The 24,745-nt window shown below is 38.0% G+C and overlaps 1 protein-coding gene across 1 annotated transcript in view; it reads right to left on the bottom strand.

Moving 5' to 3' along the window:
* PHLPP1 (PH domain and leucine rich repeat protein phosphatase 1) overlaps positions 1-24,745 on the bottom strand; it is a 217,406-nt gene that overhangs the window by 5,698 nt on the left and 186,963 nt on the right. Inside the window, exons 12-15 of the mRNA XM_012645288.1 lie at positions 23,765-23,927; positions 13,433-13,563; positions 10,566-10,670; positions 1,742-1,936 (exon numbers count right to left, since the gene is read on the bottom strand). Coding sequence (XP_012500742.1) covers positions 1,742-1,936; positions 10,566-10,670; positions 13,433-13,563; positions 23,765-23,927 — 594 coding nt within the window. The remainder of the gene's footprint in view (positions 1-1,741; positions 1,937-10,565; positions 10,671-13,432; positions 13,564-23,764; positions 23,928-24,745) is intronic.

Here is a 24,745-nt window from a genome sequence, read left to right as displayed (position 1 = left end):
GGGGTCCAAGGTAAGCAAGTGGCAAGAGCAGCAATGAGGACCAGGGCTGCCTACGTGTATGCTTCAGAAGGTCACTCACAGAGAGCACACGGGTCCGCTAAGGACCGTGAAGCTCATCACGCATCTGTACACTATTAACACACAGGGCAGCTAAGAGGCTTACCAAAGCCTGGAGATGGGCCTACAGTTTGGGTCTCTAAACTCCAGCATCCAGTGTTCAGGACCAGATTTGGCTCTAGACCCTTCTGAGGTAGCTCTATGTTCTTCCTTTCATGGGCACAATGATTTGTAAAAAGTACAGCCAGTAAACAGAATTTGGGGTTCTCAGTTTTTAAATGTTATCCAGTGCTTGAGGGTCCATAAAAAGTAGACCTCTTAGGAGTTGCGAAGGGTGTATGTGTGTGTGCTGTGGTGTGTGTGCACGTGCCTGTGTCTGCGTGTGGATACATGTTTGCTTTTCTTCTAGGACAAGAAGGTGATCAAAACAGATAGCTGATGTGCTCGGTAGTTAGAACATTCTCTGGAGTCTTACTGCCCAAGGTCAAATCCTGGCTGCACCAACGACTGGCTCTTAGGGCACTTTGCTTCATCTCTCTGCACTTCAGTTTCTCACCAGTAAAATAAAATAGCGGCATTACCCAACTGGTAAAAATTTATGACACGTACGGTATTTAGAACACTGACTGGTACATATTAAGGGCTCCCTCCGTATTAGCTATTACCACTGTTCAATTGCTGATCGTATGTGCTCACTGAGAATCTGAAAGACAGAGGGAGTCCAGCAGCAAGGACCCACACTGGGCCTGTCTCTGCTGAGCTCTTTGAGAGAACCATCCAGGACGAGGTACAACTCCAAAGGCTGCTCTGAACAGCATCCTCAGCAGACACTATTCCACCCGTTACAAAGCTGCTTCCTCGGCAGATCATCCAGGGAGAGAAAGAGAGAAGAACATCTGCTCCCATGACTTTTGGAGCACTAGTACACTCGTCACTTCTGGGTCCTACATGAGTGAGAGTCTGTAGTACAATATTTATAAATAGGCATTTCTTTTATAACCTATAAAGCCATGAAGGTGTCATGAATGAACAGTTCTTTGAATGAGGGAATCCTTCTAACTCTCAGCTCTAAGTGTTATATTACAAACATTCCACAATTTTCACAGTGACCTGTAAAGTTCTGTTGCAAGTGGAAGCTCCAGGCAATGGCCTAGGATTCTGCTGGTAACACTGTGTGAACATTTAATAAGGGGGAAGACATCATATAAATAATGATCTAACTCCTGGCCTAAAATCTGACGATCTCAATTTCACACAGGTTTGCACTATCTCAAACCAGTGACAGTATTTCATAAGGGTCAACAAATAGAAACAGTACATTTCAAAAAGCAGTCCACCTACTGGAAGGTCTAAAAAGCCTCTGGGGCTCATGTGATTTTGGAAGAAGGAGGGTATTGCAAACAATCTGGTGAAAATCTGGAATCAGTACAGACCTGTGCGGTCCAGTTCTCGGAGAAACTAAATCCCTGGCATTGACTCAGGCTTCTCCAAAGTCGTCTGAACACCAGTATGTCTCGACTGAGGCCCAGCCCAGCCCCAGGGCTTAGGTAACATCAAACTCGCCCGAATGCTCCTTGATACCCACATTCAAAAACAGGCATGGAGATCACTGGGCACCTACTTTTCTAACCAGAGTGCAAACTCCCAAAGAACAAGAAAACATAGCAGGGGCTCTGAGTTTTACCTTTGCATAACAATGAATGTATTGACCATGTATTCTTCTTCATTTTTTGTTTTTTGCAGCTCTTCAGCCAGAATGTCACTCATGGTACACTGGAGAAGGTAGGGCACCTCCACGTTGCGGTCACCATCGAACACGCCGTACAGGGCTTCCCGGTTGTCACAGAAGTTATTCACCGACAGGGCTGCAACACACAACCTGCAAAGCAAGAATGTTTCTGTGCTAAGTCTGCTCAGCTTGTGGGCTCCACACCCAGCCCGACTTTGTTTTGCCTATCCCAGTGCTGTCTCTTTCTTCGTGGCTTCAGACAGACTGAGAATAGGTGAACTGAGCCCAGCTAATTTGTACCAGCCAATCTCTAAGAGCAGAGAATGAGGCATACACGCTGTGCTTCGCTCATGCTGTCCTCCACTCTCCTCTTCTAATGAGTTTATTTTTAAATGGCAGTGAAGGAGGGGAATAAGATACATGGGAAACAACAGATTTCCATACAAAATTATGAATCCATACCTACACATTAATTCAATAAAGAGTTATTAAGGAGAACCTCCACATCCGGCCAAAATAGACTGACAACTATAACACTGGGGAAAATACATGAAACATATATGAGAAGTATGTAAAAATATATGAAAAGCCTCAAACAACTTTTTTAAAAGGCAGAAAAAAAAAAAAAAACAACAACAGAAAAAAAAAAACAAAAACAACAAGTGTTCAGACACTGGACGATAAGAAGCACAGGCTGACGGTCCCTGGCAGAGCCTGATGCCTGCCCAGCTCACTCCTGGGGAAACGGTCCGGGCTGTGGCCCAGGGAGGAAAAACCCAGGCAGAGGCCGTGTCTGGCTGCGCGAGCAGACGGAGCTGAGAGCTCACAGGCAGAGCGCTGGCGCGGGAGAGCGGCGCCGGCAAGTGCCGGAGTCGCAGAGACTCTCCCTGCCCCAGCTCCAGAGAATCAAACTGTTTGCACATCACTTAACCGTGTCCCAGAAACCATCCAAAATGAGACAAAGAGAGAAAAAAAGACTGGAGACAAAAAAGCTATGGTATTAGCAAGTGGTGGGATAACTCCAAGCAGCCTGATTATACAGGGAATCGGACTCTTTAAATAGGAGAGAGGGACGGGAAAAAACACTTGCTCAACTAACTGCTAGAGAAACATGAAAAAAACCTAACTGAGGCACATCAAAATCAAATTGCTAAAAACCAGGAGCAAAGGTGGGAGGGCGGGGGCACAAGGACATGAATGACAGCAGACTCCTCACTGGAAACCAGGCCAAGACGGTGGAGCAACATCTTTAAAATGATGATGGAAAAAACTAGAAAACAACCTAGATTTCGAAACCAGTAAAAATACCTTTGAAAAGTTAAGGTAAAATAAAGACATTTTCATATGCACAAATACAAGAATTTACCACTCGCACCATAAGAAATGTAAAAGGAATGAGGCAGAAGAAAACGACACCAGATGGAAATCCAGATCTGCACACAAGAATGAAGCACACAGAAATGACAAATAGGTGAGTAAGTATAAAAACATTCTTCTTTTAAAAATCACTTTAGAATTGTGGTTTTGCCCACAGGAGGCATTTTTACTCTCAAGACTGAGGGGCAGTGCTACTGGCACCTAAAGGGTAGAGGCTGGGGATGCTCCCAGACACCCTGCAATGCACACGACCCCCTTTCCTGTGGCCACCAACAACGAAGAATTATCTGGCTCAAAAATGTCAATTGTACTGAAATTGAGAAACACTGCTTTAGAAAATAACTTACTAAAATAAAAATAATAACAATAGATTTTGGAGTTTATACAAATGTAGAAGTAAAACATATGACAACAATAGCACAAAGACCGGAATAGGAGAAGCAGAAGTACTTATTTGTAAGGTTCTTATATGTAAAGTGATATATTACTTGAAGATAAATTGTAACAAGTAATGATTATACTATAAGCCCTAAACAAACCACAAAGTAGAACTAGTAAGAATGAATAAAAAAGATAAAAATCAAACCATAAAAAAATACTCAATCCAAAAGAATAAAGAAAAAGAGGAAAAATAAGATAACAGATGACAGAAATAGAAAACAACAGTAAGTTGGAAGGTTTAAACCTAACCATCTCAATAATTTCATTAAATATAAATGGTCTAAACACTACCCAAAAAGACAGAAAATTCAGATTGAATAAAAAATGTAAGGCTTAACTATATGCTGCCTATAAGAAATCCATTTTAAATATAAGGAGACAAATAGTTTAAAAGTAAAAAGATTTTAAAAGGTGTACCATGTTAACACTAATCAAAAGCAAGCTGGAGTGGCTATGTTAATATCAGACAAAGTATATTTCAGAACAAAGACTACTACAGGAATAAAGAGAATGATTCATAATAAAAAAAAAACAAGAGGCCTTAACATTCCAAAGGTTTACACACTTAAATAACAGAACTTCAAAATCACGAAGCAAAAACTGAGAGGACTACAAGGAGAAACAGATAAAAGAGACATTTAAAGTCTCTCAAGCAGGACAAGTAGGAGAAAATCAGTAGGAATATTTAACACTTGAGCAACATTACCCAACCAACTTGATCTGATACCCTACTCAATAGTAGCCATTTTTTCCAAATGCACACAGAACTTGTTAATTAACAAGATAGGTCATATTCTGGGCTAAAAAACAAGTCTCAATAAGCTTAAAGGATTCAAGTCCTACAAAGTATGTTCTTCAACTATATTAAAGAAATTGCTCAGAAGGAAATTCACAATTCTAAATACTTACATTACAAAATTAGAGAGGTCTCAAATCAATGATCTAAGCTTCTACCTTAAGAAACTAGAAAAAGCAGTACAAAACAAACCTGATGCAAGCAGAAAGGAAATGATAAAAATAAGCAAAGTGAATGAAACAGAAAACAGAAAAATGATAGAGAAAAATCAATGTAACCAAAATCTGGTTCTTTGAGAATATCAATAAAATTGAATAACCAAACCAAATTGATCAGGAAAAAACACACACACACACAAGTTACCAATACCAGGAATGAGAGAAGAGAGGGACATCACTACAGATCCCACAGATATTAAAAGCATAATAATGGAATATTAGGAACAAGTTTCTACCAATACATTTGAAAACTAGATGAAACGGACAAATTTCTTGAGAGACACAAATTGCCAAAGTTCATTCAAAAAGAAAGAGATAATTCTATATTAAAGTAATTATATGTTTAGTTAAAAACCAAAGAAAATTCCAGGTCCAGATGGCTTTACTGGTGAATTCTTCTAAATGATTAAGGAAGATATAGTATCAATTCTACACAAACTCTTCCTGAAAACTCAGGAAGAGGAAATACTCCCCAACTCATTGTATGAGGTCAGCATTACCCTGATACCAAAACCTGACAAAGATATCACAAGAGAACTACAAACTAATATCCATCATGGAATATACACATCCACAACAAATTACTAACAAACAGAATCCAACTGTGTATAAAAAGGACAATACATCGTGAGTAAGTGGAGTTTATATTGGGAATGCAAGGCTGATTCAATGTTTTTAAAATCAATCAATGCATTCTACCATATCGACAGACTAAAGAAGAAAAAAACATATATAATCATCTCAATTGATGACAAAATTTGATATCTGTTTATTGTAAAAACTCTTAGCAAACTAGGTATAGAAGAGAATTTTCCTCACTTGATAAAGGATGTCTACAAAAATATCTTTGGCTAACATCATGTGTAATTGTGAATGAATGAATTCTCACCGAAGAAGATATATGGATGTTAAATATTAGGTCATTAAATATAAAATGTCCGATTTCAAATCAAAAGTATAGTTTAACATATCTCAAACAAGAAGCAGTACAATTAATCGATTAATCAAAGTATGCACCTAAACTATCGACACAGTTTTGCCATCTTAATGGTAACTTGTTTATGCCAGTAGCAAAGAAACCTGGAGAGCAAGTGGCGATGAAATCGCGAAAGTCATTTTCCACAGCTTGTTGAGAATTAAATATTCTTCCTTGCAAGAAGTGGTCAAAAGCCTGGAAGAAGTGGTAGTCAGTTGGTGCAAGGTCTGCTGAATACAGTGGATGACAGAGTTTCCAAGTCCAGCTACTGTAGTTTGAGCAGCATTGTTTATGCGACATGTGGTCAAGTGTTGTTTTGCAAAAGGATTGGCCTGTCTCTGTTGACCAATCTTGGCTGCTTAATTGCAAGCATCTTCATCATTTCATCCAATTGGTTGCAGCAGACATCTGCTGTAATGGACTGACCAGGTTTCGTGAAGCTCAGTGGATGATACCAGCAGTGGATCACCAAACAGACACCATTAGCTTTTTTTGATGAATATTTGGTTTTGGACTATGTTTTGGCACTTAATCTTTATCCAGTCATTGTGCCAAATGCTTGTGATTATCAAAAAGGATCCATTTTTCATCACACATAACAATATGGTATAGAAATGGTTCACTTTTATGTTGTGACAGCAAAGAAAGGCAAGCTTTGAGACCATTTCTCTTCTGATGCTTGTTTAATTCATGCAGAACCCATCTAGCCAGCTTCTTTACACTGCCGATTTGTTTCAAATGGTCCAGTATTGTTGGAATAGTAATGTCAAACCTTGGTGCTAATTCACGAGTATGCTGACATGGATTTGCTTCCACTATAGCTTTCAGCTCATCATTATCCACCTTGGTCTCAGGTCGATCACGTGACTCATTTTCAATATTAAAATCACCAGAATGGAACTTCTCAAACCATCGACATACTATGTGTTCATTAGCCACATCCTTCCCAAGCAATTTGTTGCTATTTTGAGCTGTCTGCGCTGCATTATCACCATGACAGAACTCATGTTAAAAAATAACATGAATTTTTGACTTATACGTGGTTTCACAAAAATTGCTCTAAAAAATGTGAAAGATAATCACAAGCCAAAATTTGCATTTTAAAGTCTGAGCATGTACCTTCATAATAAAAATAAACCAGAAGTGTCAAAGTGAAATGTCAGTGATATCAACTGTCAAACTTAGTACTTAAGGAAATCGGACATTTCATAGTTAATAACCTAGTTCATACATGGAAAGAAAGATGCTCAGCATCATTAGTCATTAAGGAAATGTAAATTAAAACTGCAATGAGATGTTACTATTAAAATAGCCAAAACAACAACAAACTGACAATAACAAGTGCTGATAAGGATGTGGGGTTACTGGAACTCTTGTACATTGCTGCTGGGAGCGCAAAATAGTATGGACACTTTGGAAAAGTTTAGCAGTTTCTTATAAAAGTAAATATACACTTACCATATGACTCAGCAATGCCACCCCTATGCATTTACCAAGAAATGAAAACATACATTTATACAAAAACCTGTATATAACTGTCTGCAATCCGTAGCATTTTTATTCTTAATAGCTAAAAACTTGAAACAATCTAAATATCCTTCAAATGTGAATGGATAAGATCAATAAAAAGTAACAACTACTGACACATGCAACAATACAAATGAATCTCAAATGCATTATGCTAAGCGAAAAAAGTCAGACTGAGAAGGTTATATATGGTATAATTCCATTTGTGTGACATTTTGGAAAAAGCAAATTTAATGGGATAAAAAATAGATCAGGAACTGCCAGGAACTGGGGGTGGGGAGAATTGACAAAAAAGGGCATGGGTGAATTCTGGGGGATGATGGAACTGCTCTATAACTTGATTGTGTGGTGGTTACACGATGGTATTCTTTCATCAAAACTTTCAGATCTACCTACCTATCTATCCACCTATCCATCCCTCCCTTCTTTCCTCCCTCCCCGCCCACTTTCCTGCCATATGAGGATACTTGCCTACCTCCCAAACTGTGAGAAATAAATGTCTGCTGTTTAACATATTAACTGTCATGAGAACTGTATTTAACTCGCTCTAGTTTTGACCCCGGGGCTGCGTGAAGCGTATATAAAATCTTACTTATTGATGTTCTTATTGTTACAATCAATATTGACAATTCAATTCTAAAAACATGGATTAAATGAATAGAAGTCAATACATTTTGTTTTTCTATTTATGTTTACCTTTAAATTACACTCGAAGTTTTTATTCTATTTTCGTAATAAAACACTGTGGCCCCAAGGAAAAGTTTCTGATTTGTTTGTGTGGCAGTAAATGTGTTAAAAAACAAAACAAAACAAAACAACTTGTAGAACTGTATGCCTAAAAAGGGCGAATTTTACTGAATACAGATAACTTCTTACTGCAGATAAATTAATAAAAAGAAAAAAAACTATTAAGCATCTGTTATGTATCATGGCTAGATACCAGAGATATACACTTGAAAATATAATCCCTGCCCGTAAGGAGTTCAGGGATAAATAATAACAGTAATAACCATTATCATTAATAATAGTAGCTAGCACTTAAATAGGGTTTACGGCACACATTGTTCTACCTATGTCATATGAGGATAGGTAGTATTTTTTTCTCATTTTACAGAGGAGGAAATTAAGCTAAACAGAGATTAAGAAACTGCCCCTGGTCACATAGCAGTAAGTATAGAGCTCAGATTCAAAGCCAGGCAGTCTGGCTCTTATCTCAGTACTTTGAAATTCTTGCCTCCATTTATTAAGCAAAACAAGTCATCCAGAATTATATGGCAATGTGTAGCAAAGTTAAATTTTATAATCATCCTATAATTGTCTTTTTTCTGTAAGATTCCCTTGCTAGTCAGAATGAGGTAGTGTGAAGGAGAGAAAAACATACAGTAATATGAGTGTGATTTTTTTAAAAAAAAAAAGTACAGTAGTGATCACTTTTACAATTCTTTCTGCTGAAGTTTCCTGTTTGTTTGTGTTTTTTTTTTTTTTTTTTTTAGTCTAAGAAGAGCATAGACTATCACATTGCAGCTCCCTTCTTGGGTTTCCCCAAAGGATCTGAAATGACCTGCCAGGGAGGCAACACTGCACCCTAGGGAAAAGGACGGACGGAGAGACGAGAATAGACATCTATTGAGATTTGGAGGCGGGGACAACCGCAGTTCTCCCCTTCCTTCAAGATGGCAAGCAGCACCCTCTTTGTTTAAATGACCACTTTTTCTATAAACACTGGAGAAACTTTTACTGGCAAAATCAAAGGGTATAAAAGCAAAGGCAAATAGAAAGTGAGGGCCAGGGGTGGCCTGGGAAGACTGGGGTGCTGTTCACTGTCTATTTGTGGATCCAGGTGGTAGTCTGCAGGGGTGTTCACTTTAGGACAATTCGCAGAAGTTATACATTTATTTATGCACTTTTCTGTACCTATGTTATACTTTAATAATGTAACAAGAGTTTTTAAAAAAGTAATTGTAGAAGAGGAAATTACGCAAAAAAAAAACCCCCAGATCTAATGGCTACTTGCTTTATTTAGTATGTATGAGTAGATAATAAATTCTACTATCTAGAGATACTTAAAAACCAATCTTGGATTTCACATCAGTGTTCTGGAATTAGAAAGCAGTTTCACATACTGGTGTCTATAAACAAGACACAAGGTCCTTTGACCTAAAAAGTGATTATCTCCAGAAAGAACCTTTGAGTGCTCTGAAGAAGATGTTAACTCCCCTCTGCCCCAATATAATGACATACAGTGCGAAAATATAGAAATAGGGTGTTAACAAGAGACCAGGCAGAACTGAAGCAGGCCTCCTCTGGTTATTCTGCCTTTACTGAGCAAACAGAACAGAGGTGTTGAAATCGGGGCTTCTCTAGCTAGCACCCCTTCTCTAGCTAGCACAAGGCCAAATCACATCTCAGGGAAAGAGGAAATGATCCATGTGTCAGATCCAGAACTTGAGCTGATGCTGTTTTTGTCCCAAAGAAAAGCAGTCAGCATGGCGGCAAAAATGCCGCCTTTATTTTCCAGGAAGGGTCTTAGCTAGTCAGTGGTTCTCAGTCCTAGATACATACTAAAGTCACCTGGGGAGATTTTAAAATATTCTGATTCAATGGGTCTAGGCTGGGGGATTTTTTAAAAAAAATTTCCTTACCTGACTAATTCTGATGTGCACCCAGGGTTGAATACTAATGTTAGCTATTATTAGATCTTCCTCCACTTTCTGTTCTTCCCCTACTCTCAATACTGTGTTCTTATACCTTAGCTAATTAAATTATGACTCCTCTAATTTATAGGATTCTTTACCTTTCTAGTACTAATTATGAGCACCTCTTCATACAATGCAAGCAAGCCTGAAATGCTTGATTACATTTCTCAGGAAAATCAACATTTGTATCTAAGAGAGGGACGGCTGGTGAAAATAGGGAAGAAAAAGAAATTAAAATGGACAAGTCCTGGTGGCAAGACAAGCAGATGACATTACAGGGAATGGAGATCAAACTCCTACCAAGCTAATTTAGATTGTAAAATTAGCTCCACAGTCAATAACATGAGTGATCTTGAATACAGACAATCAAAGCTACTTCTCCTTTAATACTATCCCTGTTTTGCTTGGTAAACAGGCTTCAGAGAAAGAGAAAGGGGCTTTTCAAAGGACCAGGGATGCATTTCAATACTTAGGCCTTCTCCAAACACTGGAGTCTTACATAGATATAACGTGTCAGTTACACTGTATCCTAGCAACATCTCTCACAAAGGGAGTTTATATGATGCCAAACAGGGCCTTAGCTGAATGTTCAAACATAAGTCATAAGGGATCCTCATTTTGGGGAAACATACTCAAAGAAATTTTACATGAGAAAAATGTGTGTTGTAGAACTGGGTTTCTTTCTATCCCATTAAAGAAGTGAGGCAGGCAGGAGGCAGTTCTTGCTCCAAAGTTTCATCAGACTTACTTGTTTTTCACCCCTGAAGCTTCGGTGTAACCATGACTCCATACAGCCGGAGCTCCGGATGTGTCTCCTGCCGAAGGCTGATCGATCTTGAAACAGCGGATATTACTAACAAGAGAAACAGGGAGGGAACAGGAATCATTAAAACTAAACATGTGCAAATTGCTACCTTTATCTGAGAAATGAAAAACACCTGCTAAGCATGCTGTACTTATCATTTCTTACTGCGTTTAAAGTGAGTGAAATATTTATCAGCAACAAGAACCAGCTACTCACATAATGAAAACCGAGGGGCATGTACACAGAGCATGAAAATTAGTTTTTATGAGCACCTAGTAGAGGCTTTCACACACTCCACACTAGATGGCTGCTCTCTTCCGGGAATGAAAGCAACAGCTCTCAGCCTTGGCATGAGAAAACAAAATTTAAGTATTGCACTGGGTGTATTCTTACACCATTAACATCCAGACTTGAAAAGAACAAAGCCTAAGCTGCAATTACACTGTGTTTAGGTGATGTGAGAGAATTCCACAATCTTCATCTCCAAATCCAATTTCTGCTCACATAACCCCTTAAAAAATTTAACTAATTATTATCAAGGACTTGCCATTCCCTGGAACTCTCAATTCTTTCCCCATGTGGATAGCCACTCACGCTGAGACTAATATCATAAAATAAAATGTACATGCAAAATTACCAAGTTAATGAGGGGTATTTTAATAAATCACAAGTTAACTACAGGTATTTAAATTGGGAGATTTAAGTTCTTATCTCACCTCAGCTCTCATATGCCATAACTGGTCCAACAGGACCCAAAACAGAAATATTAAAAGGATAAACTCTCAAATGGGGTTTCATACAAATCAGCCTACCAGAAACCATAGTGCCCCCAAACAGGAAGTCGTAATAGATGTGAAGGAGTCTGTTAAAAAGCTGGCTACCACATGGTAAAATAAATTCTGCTTACTTGTAAATTGCTAATAAGCCCCCCTCCCCCATTATTTAAACAAGAGAAAAAAATATATATGTATCATCTCTTGACAGTGCAACACCTAAATACTTTTGTCACGACCACAAGAACTTAAGAAATACTATTAATATATATCTTTCCTAGAAACCAATTAAAGCTCAAAGTAAATCAGTATCTAACCAATATTCAATTTGATTCTAGAAATAACTTGTAGTAATTTCTCTGAAATTTAAAAATATTTGGTTAAAGAAATGTTTCTATTCTCAATTACTAGCAAACATTCACTTTCCCTCATATCCTAAAAAAGCTGAAAAACATAGAAATCACAGAGTCAATAAAAAATCCCCAAATCAAGTTAATACCTCATTTTACAGTAAGACCATAGCTATAAATCCTCCCTTTAACGTTTTCAATCCTATCAATAAAAGAGAAGCATTAACAAAAAAACAAAACAGCCCTCCAGTATTTGCTCTTCATATGATCTGGTGCTCAATTTTACTCATCTAAAATGGTAAATAGTGCAATGGGCTTCTTAAGTTATACCTTAAGGCTCTTACTACATCTTTGCTACCTTTCTGAATCCTAGGGAAAGGTGAAGGCTCATTTCTAAAGACATAATATTTACAGAACACAGAATCCTCAAAGACATAATTCCATTTCCTAGCCTGATTAGTAAAGGAAAAAATAGTCCTTACTCTTCCCCCTTCCCCAATAATCCTTTCTAGTGAAGCAGCAATTTCTCTTCTCTTCTAGCTGAATATGGTGTGGCTGCGCAGCTCTCTGGAGTGCTCTGAATGGTCGCTCCTGTTCATATCTGCGTCTGGGAGAGTCCGGGAGCTGGCACTCCATCCCACGTGTACTTACCCCGACTCCCGCAGATCAAACAAGCTAACCCTCTAAAAGCACAAATAATAGATAGAAACTCTTCTGAGTTATTAAGAACCTGCAACCTTCTAGATGCTAAACAGAAGGTAACATTTTTATATGAGTGTTGTGATTTCATTGTCTGATATTAATTCTTTTTAAATCTGAGAGCAAGATGCACACGAGCTCAGTTTAAATGCTACTGATACGCTACACGACATTCTGAAAATTTAGGAAAGTTTAAAGGAAAGAAAGAGTACCATTAATCCTAGTATCCAGAGAATAACACTATTTTAACATTTTGTTATACATCCTTTTAGGCATTTTCTAGGTGTATGCACGCACATGCATGCACATACACCCAAACGCACATTAATTTGCAAAAAATGGCATTGTACTATACAGATTCCGTTGTAAATTTTCTTTTCATTTAATATTTTACTGCAGAGCTCTTTCAAGTTAGTAATGTAGTTCTACATCATTGTTTTTAATGGACACATAATATTCAATTGTGGAGCATAATTTATTTAATTCTACTAATAGACATTTAGAGTTCTGTGATGAACATTCTTATAAAGACATCTTTTCTACTGAGGTAACCTTTAATGTTTTACACAGCAAACTTCATCCTGTAATTCTTTATCAATACCAAGAAAATGGTATCAATGAACTACTTCCCAAAACACAAAGAGAATATTACAGGATCTAACTACTCCACATTCCTACTTCTGTTTAAATAATCTGGATTTGGATTTCAGTACCAAATTGTTAGTTTTCCTTACATCATCTACCTCTTTCAAAATCCTTTCTTAACATTTGTATTAAGTGTCACAACCATGTTGTCAGTAACTACTGAGAATTAAGTTTGCATCTTGGCTGTTCCCTGCTCTCCCTGTGTCTTCTATATCCTGTATGTGCGCAGATGCAGACAGTAAGTGAACGATGCTCCATGTTTTCTGTTTCATTTTTTTACTAAGCTATAAATCCCACTGCCAGTGAACAATGATGGGGCTACAAAGCTTTACAAAATACTTACTTCAGTAGTTCTAGGGTTTTGTGATCGAGGACTAGGCGAGGGTTTCCAGTCAGGTCTAGTTCTTGCAGTTTGGGAGGCAGGTTTTCTGGTAAAGTGACTTCGCTTAGCTCATTACAGCTCAGGTCCACGCACTGAAAGAACAAGTGCAAACAAGAAAGAGATGGTCTAGAGAAGTTCCTCAGGTAGTTCTGTACTCCTACGCTTTGCAGGCAAATCAGTCTGACCGTTACTGTAATATACTGGTCAAATGCAGAAAAAAAAGATTGCTGCTTTGCCATAAACCTTTAAAACAGATTTCGCTAAATGCAGTAAAATTTTTTACTTTCTTGAATAACAGAGAAAATCCATGTTCTTTTTTCTCCCTACTTTTTCCATTACGTTTATCTCTACACCGAACATTAAGCAGTTTAACTGAAAAATCCTAAGGATGGGAGTTTTCCTTATTGCTCACAAAATCTCTGTGCCTGTTGTGGCCATGAGGGCTATAGCTGAAACCTTAAAATGAACAGGGAGGGACTTTCTTAAAATAAAAAACAACAACAACCAAAAAAAAAAAACCATGCAAAGTGAGGAAAAGGCAGGGAACACACACCCAAAATGAGAAGATACTTCAAAAGAAGCTAAATAAGAAGTTGGTAAAAGACAGCCAGCAGGTGGGCCTGCCTACTATAGGCAAGAAAAAAAAAACAAAGGCTGAGCAAGGCGAGGATCCTGCCCTCAAGGCATCAATACCTGGACTCTCCAACAGGTCCTGCCTAATTTAGTTTGAGAAACAACCACAGAAAGGGTTATCGTGCTGATTAGAATAAAAATTATAAGGTATTTCTAAATGGCAGTAATATGTCCTCTCTCACGAAATTGATTACGGCTTAAATGAGGCAAACTATAAAAGAAGTGCTGCCCTCGTGGTTGGGGAGCAGGGTGGGGAAGGCTCGCTACACACAAGAGAAAACGAGCGACTGGCCAGTGCTGTGGACCTTATGATTAGACAGAATGGGGGGAAGCTTTCAATTATCTGGGTTGAATTAGCACCTTATTATAATTTTTTAAAATGCTTAAAAAGCCAATTAAAAGAGGAATTATATTCAAAAATGTCAGGATCTTAAAAGTGGACAAAATCTTCCTCTTATTTGGAAAAATTCTTAAAGAGTTTATTAGGGATTTGGGAGGGGTAGAGGTTGGGTAAGATGAAAATCTGTACTTTTGGAGAAATATATTTTCAACAGACTTCAAACAACACAATGCTTCCACGTAAAATGTTTCGTACTGTTGCTTCCAAATAGTAGCAATGATATACAACTATATTGCCATTTTAAATAATTACAGTTTATTATGAGAGCATCATAACCACACTGCCAAAAAAATGTTGGGCAAACATAAAAGCTCAGAAAACTTACCCTTAAATCTACCACCTTAATACAACCAGTGTTAGCATTCTGAGGCTTTCTTTCCCCTTGTAACCTTATTATTACTATTAAAAAAAAACTTTAAAAATGATAAATGTAGGTACAATTTCATTACATTTCACTTACTCTTCTATCACTCTATTGCAACCAGTTTCCCCACGTTCATTCCCGTCGCCGTGGTCTGAATGATGTATCTCACCAAAATTCATACGTTAAAACTTAATCTCCAACATGATAGCATTAAGAGGGGGGCCTCTGGGAAGTGATTAGGTCCCGAGGGCTTTGCACTCATGAAAGGGATTAGTGCCCTTATAAAAGAGGCCCAGTGGAGCTTGCTCACTCCTTCTGTCAGGTGAGAACACATAAAGGTACCATCTACGAGGAATGGGCCCTCGCCAGGCCAAATCTGCTGGCACCTTGATCTTGGACTTCCCAGCCTCCAGAACTGAGAGCAACGTATTTCTGATGTTCATTCATTGCCCAGTCTATGGTAGTTTGTTACAGCACCCTCAATGGCCTAAGACACTATCTAATAGCTCCATACTACTTCTAGTAGATGTGCATTAATTCACTGCACCTAAGCAGTAATAATAGAGAAGTGGTCAGTCTTTTTGGTTTGTTTTTCAATTACAAATAATAGTTACATGAACAGTCAACCAGACTTTAAGGAAAAGCTGTGATAATACTGGCTAATAATGGGTCGTGCTGCCAACCCAGTCGGTGCATATCAGCACACTAAGACAATCTACGGCGGGTAGAATGGCTTGAGGTCTGTGGGGATAAATACAATCTACTAGATAGTGATGCCTCATGAGCTAAAGGACTGGTAAGTTTGGGTAATTTAGGATGTAAGTCATTGACAGAAATGAGTTCAGGGGTCAGAGAATGCCTTTGGTGAAGAATTCAAGACATTCTACAGCAATACTGAATTTTACAAAATTGATAGAAACTTTTTATAATAAGATGTTACCTAACAATTTAAACTTTGAAAGTTCTGTAGATATGAAATAGCTCATTCTGTAAAGTACCAAAGTGTGAAATGAGTTCAGTAGGGTAATTATGTATGAAGGCAATGCTGGAGGTCGTAATGCTGATCTTAGAGATGGCGCTTCCAGGCCATCAGCCCAGGCCGTTTGCTCGCCAAGGCTTCTCCGACAGTCTTTGATTCACTCAGCCAGTTCCCTTTCGTGGAGTGCTACCACCCTGGCCCACACTCCGGTCCAACCTGCATCCCACCCCCAGGCTCTGGCTATACTGTAACGCTGCTTTGGGTGTCACTTCACGAGATGCATTCCTCCATGCTGTCAGGGTGGTCTCTCTACTGTGGTTTATTCCATCTGCTCACACTCCACCTTCAGTCTCTCTGCTGCTCCCAACTGCCCTTCAACTGCCACCAAACTCCTCAGGATGTCCAATAAGGCCCTTCCTCCCTGCTTCCCCCACCTGCTTCCTCACACTCCACGTCCAGCCCTGGCAGAATAATCACAGCTCCTGCAGGGGTCACGCTCTCATTTGTCTGTGCAGCTCTGCGCATGCTGCTTTACTCTCTGTGCTTGTAACTCAAGTGTTTCTTTTCTTTTACCTGGTAAAATCTGCCTTATTCCTTTTAAGACTGAACTCAATGCCAACTCTACCAACTTCTATTTCAATCAGATGTCCCTTGCTATAATTATCTGCTTATTTATTTCTTCTACTAGACTATGACCTCCTGGAGAGCAGAGATTGCTGCTCCCCGTATATGCTAAGTGCAGTGCATCAGAAACAGCAGATGCTCAATAAGTGCTTTCATTAAAAAGGTGAACAAATGAACAACCAAATTGCCTAGCATGTTGCAGACAATTATTTGTTGAATGAATAAATGAAGGAATCCTGTAAGGTCCTTTGGTAATTAAATCTGCTAGGATGGGAACTGAAATACAAGTGCTCAGGTTAAGTTCAGCCTAGAGTAAATAGCATTGTAGTGCAATTCTGATATATTTTAAATGTCATTGTTTATTTCTACATGAGAATGCAACTATTTTCTTTAATGGCAGATAAGGAGAGAAATACCCTTTTATACTTCTGCACGTTGGAGGAAGTTTGTTCATAAAAATTGTAAAAGGTTGAAAAATAATTATAGGAGGTTGGTATCTGCGCCCCTCTACTGATGTTAACATAGTGAATGACACACAAGTACTATTTCATATTTTTTTAATGGTCCTCAACACTGGTTTACTGTTGAGGCACTCGACAAACCCTTGTTGGCTGAATAATTATAAAGGCTAACACTAAGAAAACAGAAAATATTTGAGTGAGACTGGAGGAAAAAAATAGTACCAATGCATTCTATTTTGTTAATGAATGTAACTCTATGTCTAACGCACTGTAATTTTCTTAAAAATGCACTGTTAAATAGAATGTTAAATGTGGCTAAAACATGACTAACATAAGATTACCTTTCCCCCTTTCAGGCCCATTCTACAATGCAGCTAACAAAAATTACTTTGTTATAATAAAAATTCTGGTAAGAATACCCAAAACTGAATATCCAATCTCCAGAAAAAGTGAGATAGCTCATAGCTGAGAAAGAACTCATGATTTAGAAGAAAATTATTATAAATACATTTAGATAAGAGCATATAAAAATAATCAGTCTATCTCAGAGAAAAAGGAATACAATTTGATGTATAGTTTAAGTATAATTCTCACAAAAGCTTCAGGGAGTGTATCTGTTTTCTCATAAAACATTACCAAAGAAATAGGCATATCAATTTTCATAGCAGTGTATTATATATCATCTGCTAAATAGTTGACCATACTGCCCTGAAATGCAACTAGCTCCAAGCGATTCTGCAACACCTTTCTTCCTTCCTCTAGTCCACCACCTCAACTGTGCTGCCCAACACAAATGGGGCTCCCAGCCACAGTCTGTACTTCATTGGCCTTACAAGGTAAAAGCTGCTGGTGTATAACATATTTCCACACTGATCAGCCTCACTAATTTTCATTCTGAACTCATAAGCAAATAAATTCAAGTATTCATTCAAAAGAACATGTATTAAAGCATCTATAAATTGGCAGGCAATAAGGCAGATATCAGGGAACTACAGAGGCAGCAGATACAGTCCCTGCCCTCAAGGAACTCCCAGGCTAGTGGGAGAAGTAAACAATACAACCTTTAGCTGCTATGATCGATGGTATGGCAGAAGTGTGCCTGGGTTATGAAAGCACAGGGACAGCTACTAAGACCCAGAAGAGAAGATTTTTGTATAGAATCAAAGTTAATCAGGCATGTGAGAACAGGAGAGCTAACAGCACATACACCAGGAAGGAGACAAGAACAAGTGGTGTGTCAGGAGATCACTATGAGTGGCTGGTGTGGTTGGACGTTGTTGGGTCTAAGAACAGAAGATAAGGCATATTCTGCAGAGATAGACCAAACGATGAAACTGTATATCGTGTCTCCTATAGAAGCAGTCTATACTATCTCCCTTTATTACAGCTATATAGGAACTGTAGCGTAATAATAAAATAAATATACACATATGTATATTATTTTTCAATATATAACTTTTAGTCAAATTCTCTTAAACAACTATGTATTCCTACTGTTGTAAAAGGCTAGGTGATCATTACTGTGGGATAGTCATATACCTAAGTAAAACCTATGAACTGACTGAGTCCATCTGAACCTACGTTATATCTCAAACACAGACCCCAGAGCCAAAGCATAGTACTATTTTACTATATAAAGTCATATTTATATACTTATTCAGAAATCTTTATTAATGTTTAAATCTCTTCACCTTTCAGAGAGTTGCAAAAGATTAATCTTGCATAAAGCCTTCCTTTAAAATTTCCATATACTAACTCTCTTCAATTTTTCTCAACTGGATTTTAGATTTAGGGAACCTTGTTGGCAAGAATTTGAACTGATAAAAATGACAATCAGGGTAAAGATTTGTTTAAAAAAATCCTTAATATTCTATTTCTCCAAATAATTGAATTTTCTCAAACATTAAAACTAAATTATTTGCAAAATTTGACTTTAAGAAAATACATCCTGTATATAAACAATTCCTTTATATTATTACTTCTTAAAATTGGTGGTGTGTGCCCTCGGGGGTACTCAGTGGTATGTTACAAAGTCACAGGGCACCTAGTACATGCTTCCCAGGGCTTTAGTTTTACTCAGAGACTGTGAAGAGGAAGAGTCATTATTTTTACATTAAAACAAACAGAAACAGCAAAAAGTAGAACACAGAATGAACATGAAATTTTACATTGAAGAGGGGACTTCGTCTGCTAGATTGCTGGGCGCATGAGCACATTTCCCTTACTCTCAGGGATCTGAACAGCACGAGAGTGACCACCTCCCAGCCCATTTCTTTTGAGGACTCACAGTCACAGTGCTCCCTGCTCCAGGCGCATCTCTAAAGAGAGAGCTTTTAACACGCACAAGCCCACAGAGGACTAGTCGTTTATCTGTATATGTTACATAACCTGGTCCATAAGATGTACGCCATGTTTTGTTGGAAAGGGCATGGCTTTGAATTTAGAAAGATCTGCTGAAACTAGAGTTCAAAAACAAACACAATAACGAAGCTAGTCTGAGTTAACTTGTTACACCAATTTTGAAAGACAGACAATATGCAGTCCTAGCTTTCTGTGAGTCTATTCCTCCTGAGGCAGGGAGCAAAGGGGCTTCAATGGTACTTCCAGTCTATACTGCTTGCTTCCTCCTTCCTTAGCCCTTGTATAGAGCCCTGTCCCAAACAGGAATTGACACTAGGCTTCCGAGTGTTAGAAAATTTCTTAAGTAACTATAACTCAACCTGATTCCACGACCATAATGATGACTGCTCTTGGTTACTGGTTTGGGATATGCATTATGCCCAGCTGACCTTTTAAGTTTACTAGGTCAACTGTTCCCCCCAACTGACACCTAACTTGGTTCCTGCCCTGTCTTCATTGCCATTACCCTGCTTGACAAAGAACTAATCCATTTTCTTTCAGCCATTCTGACCAGCCATTTCCCCATGTTCTTTGTGTCTTTATGGGCGCTGATTCTCTCTCTTTCATCTCACTTTAGAGACAAGAATAACAAACAGGGCTTGTGAGGATCCAGCCACGGATCCAGCCATGCCAAGTCTGGCTACATGGTTGACTCTGGGGTTGTGTTTTCCTCTCTAGCTGTTTGAGAGCTGATCTGTGTCCAGGAGGAGGTCTGTCCATTTTTGAAACTTCCTGTAGTCATTGTCTTCAAGAGTATGGGCATATTAAAAATAATTCACACATACTCCATTTCCCAGTTAAAGTAACAAAGATTCTAGATATGAGCTCACCCAACATTTATCTAGTTTATTACACAGCACAAACATGAAAATAATCTTCTGAAGAGAACTAAAACATTTTAAAATATGCTATTTTTAGAATCAAGAAGCCACAGGAACATGAAAATTTGCCAAAGAAGGTGCTGATATGGTGTTTAAATCCCAAATTTCATTTACCACATATATCACACATTTATTTCATCTGCTTAAAATACACTTCAAAAAAGGTTAGAGTAAGTCCCTAACTAGAAATTACTCAACAGCTTGGGTTTTGTTGCAGAACTACTACGTCACCAGTGTGACTACTACGTAGTTCAGCAAAAGGACAACCAAGCGCCATATCCACAGCCATCTCTGCTTCTGGGGTTCATTAGCCATGAGTACTAAGCATGGATGTAGGCCCAGGACCAGCCAAACCAAGTTTCAGGTGTACATGAATAATGGCCTAATTTTTCAAGTGTTTTACAAACACAGCTTAGCACACATAGTTTAGTATGGAGACTTATTTACCCTTTCAAATAATAATTGCTTTTAAAGCTTTGGTAACAAAGCTATAAATAATCACTTTCCTTTAGGTCCTGAAAAGATCAGACTGCTTGGAGAGAGCTAGCTAGTTACATACATGATGAGCTCATATCTTTAAAATGTTTTCTGCTACATTTTTATAATTACAATGATCTTAATATCTTTATGAGATACTATACAACTAACACCTATTGTACTTCGTTTTCAAGAAGCAATATGAATGTAATCTAGGGTTATTAACTCAATAATAAAATTTTAATATAGGTTACAGTATCTTATCCTAGGAATAAAATTTTTTCTTTTACATTAAAAACGTGCTTTAGGGGGGCTCAATTTGCAGTGAAGACTTTCACAGGTATATTTACCATTTAAGATACAGCAACCATTTTTATCAGGAACTTTCTTTTAGACAGTTCAAATGTGTACATTAAAATATCAATTCAGGCTGCACACGGTGGCTCACACCTGTAATCCTAGCACTCTGGGAGGCCGAGGCAGGTGGATCACTCAAGGTCAGGAGTTCGAGGCCAGCCTGAGCAAGAGCGAGACCCCGTCTCAAAAAAAAATAGAAAGAAATGATCCGGGCAACTGAAAATATATATATAAAAAATTAGCTGGGCATGGTGGCGCATGCCTGTAGTCCCAGCTACTTGGGAGGCTGAGGCAGGAGGATTGCTTGAGCCCAGGAGTTTGAGGTTGCTGTGAGCTAGGCTGACGCCATGGCACTGTAGCCCAGGCAACAGAGCAAGACTCTGTCTTAAAAAAAAAAAAGAAAAGAAAAAATATCAATTCAAAGTTCTAACATAATATACCTACTATTTTTTCAATAACACTATCCGTCCATGGCTGGAAAACTTTTATTTTTAAACATAAAGATTACTTGATATTGCTCAACCTCCCCGCCCCCACAAAAAAAAAAAATCCCCAACAAAACCTCTATTGGTAATGGAAGAGCTGCATCTCCAAGACTGGACATTGTTAACATAACGAAAATGCTAAGGTTATTTAATAGCTGGGGGGAAAATCAATCAAAGAAAAAGAATGGAAACCATTTAAAAAGCAATTCCAGAAGTAAAGTTTAAAAGCATTTGTAAAGCAGGATACAGAGAGAAGACAATAGGGGAAGGAATTCAACAGAAATAGAAGACACTGATTCTGGAATCTAGAAATCCAAGCAAGAGTCTAGGAGAGGATTAGTTTTCATATAGCAAGATTCACAGTTTGCAAAGTCTAGTCAAAACCTAAAAACATTTAAGTGTCTATTTGTATTTTAAACCAGAAAGTGAAAAAAATAAAAAAAAAAACCAAACCAAAATGAACTAATCTAAATTTAAGAGTTATATAACATTAAAAGACAGGAACAGACACTAAGACCAGCAAACAGGAGATTAATCTTGAGACTCTTTCTTTCTTTCCTGCTAGTGTATCACCTCGCACCTCACACTGAGACCAGTTTAACAACCCCCTGTAAAAGGTAACAGCACAGCCCCTATGTCAAATGGGCAGCTTAGGAACTCCTGGAAGGCTTAGCTGGTATCTTTCCTGTGCTAGAGGCAAAGAAGCATTTGCTTGAGTAGTAAATTTCCTGGATTTTGCTGAGCTTCAGCCAAAAACAGTTGCTCCATATAATCAACATCACGGCTGAACCCTATGGAGGACTTGTATTAATAACAGCTAACATTTAGGGAGCGCTTCTTTTGTGCCACTCCTATTTCAAATGCTTTATATATATTCTTTCATTTCATCCTCACGATCCTGTAAGGGAAGTACTATTCTTTTCCTCACTTTACATATGAGGAAACAGAGCAGTGAAGTAATAATTTTCAGCTGGGATCCAACTCTGAGCTCTGTCCCACTTCAGAGCCCTGCCATTCCCCACTGTGAAAGGTACTACACAGGAAGTAAAAGGAAAATATTTCTGGAAATTTATAATAAACATTCTAAAATGCCACTGTGATGTAAGAGATAATAGTGCTCTTAAAGTCCAAAGTAAAACATTTCATGGCTTAAAGCACACACACATGCACACACTTAGAAAATGGCTTGTACATACCTTAATCATATAAATGTATAAAAACTGTTGAGATAAAAAACTATGCATGCTATTTAAAGTGTCTTCAAATGTCTATATAATTTCTTAATCTTATACACAAGGTTTATATTAGAAAGTGCCGGAAAAGTGAAGAATGGCTAAGTAAGGGCTACTTGTTCCTTGTTAGATTAGAATATGCTCCGAGTCTGAAACCACCAAATTATTTTTTATTAAGCATAAAATTGATAATAATTAGAAATGCTAAGAAACAAATGAAAAACTACATTATATATAAAGAATTTCTCACTTTTGCATCTCCTATAACCCCAAAAAGGAAATAAAGCAGGAACACAAAGTTGTTAGATGGCTTTCATTCTACTGAACTGGCTTCATCCCATGAGTCTACCTCGAGTCAGGAGTCAGGAATTGCAGACTGTCTCTGCCACCAATTTGCTGTTTTAATTTACACAAATCTCTTCATTTTTCAGCTCTTAGTGTTTTGACCTATCAAATGAGAATAATATCTATTCTGCCAATTTCATTCAATTGAAATGAATGTATGGCGACAGCAATGATGCTAGTCTATACAGAGAATTACTACTGATTGGCTACTGTGGGGGGTATGCTATTTGATGAGTTGAGTTAGGAAGCATAGGGTGTGCAGTGGCACTTTTCACTTTCTCAAACTGCTAACTGCGCCGGACTCATCCTTTGAGCCTTATAACCACCTTGGAAATAAGTAGGACAAGTATTAACAAGACAGAGAAAGAAGTATGGGGCAGTTATGTGGCTAGGCTCATGTCACACAGCTTGTTCAGGACAGAGCTCAGAAATATAATTTTCCCAACACCTGGTCCAGTGTTTTGTTTTGTTTTTGTTTTTAACTCTGTTGGCTCAATGGTAGAGCCCATTGGTTAGGAAGGATAGAGCAAGGACTACTGAGGTCTCCACTCTGAGTAAACCCAGCAAAGTTGCACACATCTTGAACTGATGAATTCAGGAAATCTACTCTCTTCGCTGACTTGAAGCTTAGAGTTTATGGAATCAAGCCACCAACCTTGATTTCTGGGAGCTGCATAACTTCAGGAAAGACTTCGATGCAATTTGAGTGAGCAATCACTGTGTGCATGCGCCTGCAATTCATGATAGTTGTTGGGATGGCTTTCAGTTTATTCCCACTTATATCAATTTCTTCGAGTTCCTCCAGTTTTGCCATTTTACTAAAAAAGAAAATCCATGGGGGAAGGAGTTATAAAATAACTATAAGGCAATTAAAAAAATGATATGTAATGAGAATCAAAAGACGAATTTACTATGCCTTTAAAGACTTGCAATAGTTACTTTTACAACCAAGATAATTTTTCACTATTGTTTTGGAGTATTCAAAGTATTTTAACACCTCCTTTCCTACCACAGAACAAAAACTATTAACTTTAACTCTTCAAATTGGCAACAAGAAGGAAAATGGATGCCCCTTTCCTCCTAAAAATCTGTGTGTAAATTAAGTTAGTCCAGCAACAATCACTTTGCTATGTAGCTTAGTCTGAACACTAATGAAAATCCTACTTAAATGGATCAAAAGCCAGCATTAATCCAATATAACTGTCTTAAAAAAGCTTAGTTTGAGAGTACAATTTCTTTGTAGTGGCACTGAAATATCAAGGGGACATAGAGAACATGGCTATAGCTCAAATTAAGATACACTTTTCCTTCAAAGCCCCTCCCCAAATTCCTCAGGCACCAATGATGAACACAGGCTGGTGATGGGAGCAGGTGCAGCTGAAAGGCTGTTTGGAGCTCCTCTCTGCTTCTGGCAGATCCCATATTCAAACCAGGCCCCAAAGAAATTTCTCTCAACTCTTCTTAAACATCTTCAAAGAAGATCTCTCCAACCTTGCCTAAATAACGTCTTCTAATGTAATTTAACACTTCTGAATGTCTTTTATTGTTCAATCTTTGTCTATAATCTTAATCAATAAGTACAGAAACCAACTAAAGAAAAATTTGAGAAGCAGAGTTTTTGCATTTTCTATAAATT

The sequence above is a fragment of the Propithecus coquereli genome, unplaced genomic scaffold (assembly GCF_000956105.1).
Source record: "Propithecus coquereli isolate 6110/MARCELLA unplaced genomic scaffold, Pcoq_1.0 Scaffold229, whole genome shotgun sequence".
In the NCBI taxonomy this organism is placed as follows: Eukaryota; Metazoa; Chordata; class Mammalia; order Primates; family Indriidae; genus Propithecus; species Propithecus coquereli.
Note: the sequence above shows the minus strand (reverse complement) of the source record. Positions and strands in the feature narration are given on the sequence as shown.